General features: G+C 36.0%; 1 protein-coding gene across 1 annotated transcript; it reads left to right on the top strand.

Moving 5' to 3' along the window:
* Window positions 1–4772: 4772 nt before the first annotated feature.
* Window positions 4773–6887, top strand: LOC147540422 (calnexin homolog 1-like). Its single transcript, XM_086644372.1, has 5 exons — window positions 4773–4802; window positions 4993–5104; window positions 5195–5255; window positions 5502–6286; window positions 6408–6887. Exons 2-5 carry the CDS (start codon window positions 5021–5023, stop codon window positions 6558–6560), a joined length of 1083 nt encoding a protein of 360 aa, XP_086500498.1. The 5' UTR covers window positions 4773–4802; window positions 4993–5020; the 3' UTR covers window positions 6561–6887.
* Window positions 6888–7176: the final 289 nt, after the last annotated feature.

The following is a 7176-nucleotide window of genomic DNA, read 5'->3' as shown; positions in this document are numbered from 1 at the left end:
TATTTTACTAAAACTACAAACTAAAACTAATACGATATTTTACTAAAACTACAAGTTGAAACTAATACGACATTTTACTAAAACTAGACATTGAAAGTAATACGATATTTTACTAAAAGTACAACATTTTACGAAAACTACAAATTGAAATTACTTCGTTAATACAGGGGTAAATCACCATCTCCATAGTCACCTCTGTACCCTCCGCTATAGCCACCTTCATACGCACATCCAAACGAGCCACCACTAGCTACACTATTTCGTCTCCCATACGACATTTCTTCTTGTGCTCTACGAAAATATTCTTGTCTTACCGGATCTGTAATAAAATAGACGTCCATATTCATAACGTTATACTCCATCTCATTTTGTTTTTTATCGATTTTTTTTCGTTCATTAATAATTTTCGCCATCTCAATTTCGTGGTCATTTTCAGTATATTTATCTTTCTGAACGTTCTTTTCAAGTCTTGCTATTTCGGTCCTTCTCATAATCTCTTCGATGGGACATCTCGATACTAAGTTACTAACTACCTAGGAGAAAAATCAAAATACATGGATAAATCATGGAAATCGAAATTTGAATCTGAGAAAGAAAAAGAAAAGGCTAACGAATTTGCCTGAATGTTTCATACACTACGAATGGCTACTTTGCGTCGTTTGTAGGTGCAACAACAAGATGGACGCAACATAAGGCCAACGCCTTGTACTACTTTTACCTCATTTACGGTTTATTGTGGTATCTCCTCCGAGTATCAGTTTATCTCAATGGGTTAGATAATGTGTTTGTAGCTTGTATTTTGTGATAAGTTAGATTTGACAAAAAAAAATGAAGAAAAAAGAAAAAAAAAGAAAGAAGTTAGATTTGTATGTAAATATTAAGTATTTGTTGTAAATCGTCGATCTATTTGCTTCAATGTGTATCGATATATGCATGCAACTTAATGGAAATAAAGGAAGGGAAGAGATATAGGTAATGAGCTATACTAAAACAAAGAGATGCTCTTGAACCAAACTATATTAGAAGAATTCTTTCCAAATTTGTTCCATACACTTTCTTATCTCTTACAAACTCATATCAACAATACACAAAATACATCTATTTATAGGGTGGGAGAAGTAATAGGATGTTGACACATACCCTATGTGTTGTCACTTGCATGGTGTGTTGTCACCACCAAGATGACACTTTGCATATGGAGTTGTAGAATGGTGACACATAACCTCATGTGTTGTCACTTGCATGATGTGTTGTCACTACCAAGATGACACATTGCATATGGAGCTCCCATGCAATGACACTTCTCATATGAACTACCACAAGATGACACCACATCAAGGTGGCAATATAGGAATGGTGGGCTGCAATAGATGTGAGTTTGGCAAGAGGAAGATAATCTTAAAGGCACCCAAAACATATGCTAAACCAATAATTCTATGGGCAGCCACATCCCTTATAACACTCCCCCTTGGATGACCATCACTTGGAATAATTGCCTCATTAAAACCTTGTCATGAAAACCCAGTGGGACAACTACTGATGAAGGAAAAGAGTACAAATAATAGATTCCGAGTGACGTTGGATACGCTAAATACTGCCTCGTTAAAACCTTGCCAGAAAAACCCATTGGGACAAAAACTGGACGAAGGAAAAAGAGTACAGAGCGTAGATAGCGATACATGAATCTGCATATGATAATAGTCTTCCCCTGATGAATATCATATCTTGGATCGATGTAGTCTTACATCATCAGACTATTCAAGCGTCGCATTCCGATGCCATCTACCAGTTTTCTGAACGTTGTAGTAGGCAGAGACTTGGTGAACAAGTCAGCATAATTCTCACATGATTGTATCTTCTGGATATCAATCTCATTATTCTTCTGGAGGTGATGTGAGTAAAACAATTTAGGGGATATGTGCTTAGTTCTATCGCCTTTGATGTATCCTTCTCTGATCTGAGCGATGCATGCTGAATTATCTTCGTGAATGACTGTGGGAGAATTTGTGATTGAATTAAGACCACTTGAGCTTCTAATGTGTTCAATAATGGATCTAAGCCATACACATTCTCTTGTTGCTTCATGGAGAGCAATAATCTTTGCATGGTTTGATGAGGTAGCGGGCATACTTTGTTGACTAGATCGCCATGAGAAAGCTGTACCTCCGCTTGTGAATACATAACCTGTCTGAGAAATCCCTTTGTGCGGATCAGAAATATAACCGGCATAACAGTATTAGATTTGTTTCACATATTTTGTTTGTGAGGGTATTAACTGTTTTATATATTTTGTTTGGGAGGGGGATGATTTGTTTTCTTATGTAAATTTATATGATATTAGAATAAGTGTTAATTTAATTAATGTTTTTTAATGCTGCTTAAACTGGTTAATGCGGATGATTTTGGGGTTGAAATATTCATGGCTTGATGATTTTGGTGAGCCATGAGTGTAGTTCATTACCTTTAAAATATAACATCTGCGGAGAGTACTCGGTAACTTTGATTTTGAGCTTACTTTTTTTTTGTTAAAAGATTTTGAGCTTACTTGGTTCCAAATAAGTATTTACAAATGTGTAAGGTGTTGTAATGTGTTTGTACGACGATGGTAGTCTGTCTGAATTGTTAACCATTCTATCTTTCATTTGACAACAGATTTCAAGAGTAAAAAATATATAACCCTAAAAATCACTTTTCTTAATCTGGTTTTCGCCTCTCTACTTCTCTAGTCTCTCTCTTCCAAAACATCAAGATCTCATCAGTAACCCAAGAATTCACAGGACACCGATACGATCCATGAGAAGAAGAATAAAACCGATCCTAAACTATGAGAAGTCTCAATGATTATCTTTTAATTTTGTATTCTTTTACATTTTAGATTTGTAAAGTGGGAGTTTACAAAGTTGTATTTAGCTATCAAATAGTTTTAATTTCGAACAAAAATTTCTTTATGGGTTATCTCCCAAATGGCCCCCAACTTTGTGACCAGCTTCATGTCTAGCCCCCTAGATTAGCAAAAATACCCATATAGCACACTTTTCAAGAGCCCATATGCTATTATAGTCGTTAGATATGCTGATTTATAGTATTTAATTAGAGATGATAAATAGGTGACTTCGAGATACTTCCTTATAAAATAATCCAATGGTTCTTATTAAGCCACATAAGCCATTACAGATGTGGACTTTTTCTTTCCAATTAAAAAACGCGGGAAATAAGCAGAGATCTACCCGCCTAGATTACAGTAATAAGTCGTCTATTAGATGAGCTTTGCCTTTCTTCAGACTTACTTTATGGTAGAGAGAGAGGGTAAAAAGGAGAGGGTCTTATTGTAGAGAGAGTAAATGTAGAGAGAGTTGAAGTTATTGTAGAGAGAGAGAGAGTAAAACTTCATCAAGCTTCTTCTCTGTCATTTCTCCCATTATTTCCAAAGCTAAATCCATCTCGTTCCTTTAGAGACTGCATCTAAAAGTTTATTGTAAGTAATTTCTTATAGGGAAAAACACCTCTATCCACCCCTTACAAACCATCTCATAAAACAAATTTCTTGCTTGATTAAAGTCTATACCCCTTTTCCACAAGCATCAATAACAAGTTACAGCAGAATTAAGTAACAAAGTTAGGTTTCAAACCCGATTCCTTCATGGATTCTAACACTTTAATTATTTCGAAATTTGCATTCTCCAATAAGCACTAATCAAATTTCGCCCATAAGCACTAATCAAATTCCACCCATAAGCACTAATCAAATTTCACCCATAAGCACTAATCAAAGCTGAAAATTAGTAAACAAGGTAACAATATCCTTCAAATTAAACTTTGCCTTCTCCAAATTTTTCTTAATTAGATCAAATCGACCCAATCTACCCAAAGTACTAGTGATCATAGCACTGGCTAACTTCCCTTCTTCATTTTTCTTTCTCTCTCTTAATTGCACAAATGGAAACCCCCATAGCTTTTGAACACCCTCCATAATCTCCAAGTTATCTTTAAAAAAAACAATTTCCAAGCTCACAAAGAAAGAACACATAATCATTAGATCTTGTTGGGCAAAACTTCTTCCCCAAAGAAGAAGCTTCATTAAGTTTTACTCTCTCTCTCTCTAGTCTCTATACAGGAAAACCATCTCCATTTTTACTCTCTCTCTCTACAATACAATTAGTCTGACCCGTCATGTGGGGTGTCGTTGTCTTGTCCACGTGGACAAGACGGTCCAACAGACGGTTCCCCATGACGGGTCGTCTAGACTTATTGTTCTTCATATTCCAATAAAAAACCCTAGCCATAAAGTTCAGTCTAGAGTCAATTCCTCCCAATTTAATCATGATTTTTCTCATTAGTTCACCAAATCAAGGCCTTAATCATAAAACCCATGTCTGTATTTTTCAGATCTTGATCATCCTGAAGTTATTTTGTTTTTTTTTTTTCTTTTCCTGTAAAAAGTCCCATGACTGAAAAGAAGAAGAAGAGGGGTTACCAGAGGTAATTTTACTTTCTCTCTCTACAAAAAAAAAAGGATCTTGTTCCACCTACTATTGTCATTTGGGATTTGGTGTAGGTACGTTCCTTTCAGGCGAGAATTTAAATATTATTACTTTGATCGACTTAGATTCAAACAACCCAAATAGTCAAGTCGGCAATTTCTTATATCGGCAATTCGACGAATGTAATCTCACGAAAAAGATAAGTTCAAAAAATGACCGATGATTGAAACCATGAGAAACATTGGGGTTATCGCCTTTATAAATCTCTTTTTTTCCTCACAATTCAAAGATAATAAGAAGAAGAAGAAGAAGAGAATTCAGGTAAAGAAATTTGGTCAAGGTTTTTTTACTTTCATTTCTCCTCTAACCCATACTCAGAAAGATCTAATAATGGAGTTTTAAAGGCTGATTTTTAATTCTTTTTCTTCAATCAGGTTGAGTTGAGATCTTTAGATTAGTAGTTCTTCTTCTTATTCTGACTATGGGTTTTGATTGTTTTTCGAAATTACAGGATTTTGAGATCGAATTTCCAAGTAGTAATGGTGAAATACCGCTTTCCTTTACGAGCTTTTCTGGGTTTGATTGCTTTATTTACTATTTTTCGGTTATGCGATCCGGATGTGGTAAGAATTCAATTTCCCACCAAATTTCATCACACAAAAACTGATAATTTGGATTACTTAGTGATGGGTTTGCTTGATTTGTTTAAACAGGTGTTTAAAGATTCCTTCTTACAAGAACCATTTGGGAAGAGACTGAATGATGGATATGAAGGTAATTTGTTGGTTATTCTTTACTCATAATCATTCAAATTCTCTGTTTTCATTTCCTCAATTAATGGATTTAATCTATGATTATTATTATTATTATTATTGTGCGAGCTCGAGCTTAATGAATCATTCTCCTTCCGGTTTCTAGACATTGTTTGGAAGTGTAATTTAAGGCTCGTTCGACCCAACTCTTCTTAGTCTGCCTATCTACTTTACAAATATTAAGTGCATAGGTGATGTCGTATTTCAGGTGTACCCAAAATGCTTGCCAAAAGTGACTTGGATGTGAGAGAGCTCGGTGCTAATGGCATATTTGTGGTGCTACAGTTTGAGATTCGTCTCGAAAAGAGACTTGATTGTGGTGGTGCGTACCTAAAGCACTTCACGCCTCAAGTAGTGGGTGAACGGAAACCTGAAGAATTTTATAATTCTTCGTACTCAATCATGTATGGATTTGATAAATGTGGATCGAAGAATAAGGTTCACTTTGTTTTGAAGTACAAGAACCCTGGGCTCGGGAAGTTTGTCGAGCACCGTTTCAAGTCGCCCCCTACTGTTGTCCCCTTGGACAAACTCTCCCATGTCTATACTGCTAATAATGCCTCGGTGATTCTGATTGACGGGAAGCAGAAGAAACATGCTAATTTTACGAACCGCGATGGCTTTGAGCTACCATCTCTCCTACCTGCCAAAACAATTGCGGAGCCCGCTGATAAGAATCTTGAGGATTGGAAAGAACAGGAAAAAATCCCAGACCTAGAAGCAGTAAAACCCGATGATTGGGAGACACCAAAGAGCAACAGCCCCATCAGCGAGCCAGTGCTTGGCAGGTGTGAGCGGGAAAAATCTAGGAAGGTAAGGAATGCAGCTCACAGAGCAAAATGCCATTCACCTCCAATCGACAGCCTAAAGTACAACGGCACGTGGAAGGCTAAGGAGATTCCCAACCCTGACTACTGTGAGCTTAAAAAGCCTAATTTCGAGCCGATCGTTGGCATTGGAAGTAAAAGTTGTATGGCAGGAGATGGTATCAAGGTGAGTTGTTCTAGTCTTTTCGTCTCTTTAACTCATTCTTGTTGTGACTATAGACTTTTGAGTTTCTTTCTCTATTTATAAATCTGAGTTTGGGGATAAATTATCTTCTTTTTTTTTTCAGAAGAAGACAGTTGACCTTCTATCCAAGTTTGTCGATTTCTTGAAAATGTTCAAGTATGATGTCAAACTAAATCGTCGCTCCCACACAACTATTGTTTCAGTGAGCATTTGCTATGGTCAGTTCTGTTTTTTCACTTGGAGCCATGAGATCTAGATGAGGAAATAAGTAAAAGCACGTAACATTTGCTCCTTCTGCGTACGTAATTCATATATGGTTTGCCTTTGGTTCGTTCATTTACCATTTTTCGGGTGATTTCTCTGTGGGTATATATAATGTTTTTGTAGCTTGTATAACATCACATGTTAGATTTGAAAAAAAAAGAAAAAAAGAAAAGAAAAAGGAGAATGTCATAAGTTAGATTTGTATGTGTGAATATTAGGTATTACGTTTGTTTCATATGTTTTTTTTTTGTTTGTGAGGAGATCATTTGTTTCATATGTAAATTTAGATGATTTTGAGCTTGAGATATTAATTGCTTGATGATTTTGATGTGGCATGAGTAGAGTTCATCACCCTTAAATGTAGCATTCTGCTTAGAGTACTTCGTAACTTTGATTTTTAGCACGCAGAATACGAAGGGATAAAAAAAAACTAGACAAACTCTTGTCTTGCCATGATTCGTGTTTCCGATAATTCTGGTCCGCGGAGTCACGACGTCATAGGATTTATGTCAAGAGTCTACCTAGTTTTTTTGTCCCCTAACATTACTCTTGTAATATTAATATAATGGGAATTCAAATACATCTCCAATTTGCAAAGAAAACAATCA

Source organism: Eschscholzia californica, unplaced genomic scaffold (genome assembly GCF_041429995.1).
Source record: "Eschscholzia californica isolate CP2 unplaced genomic scaffold, dmEscCali1.0.p SCAF_5, whole genome shotgun sequence".
In the NCBI taxonomy this organism is placed as follows: domain Eukaryota; kingdom Viridiplantae; phylum Streptophyta; class Magnoliopsida; order Ranunculales; family Papaveraceae; genus Eschscholzia; species Eschscholzia californica.
This window is presented reverse-complemented; position numbering and strand designations above follow the sequence as displayed.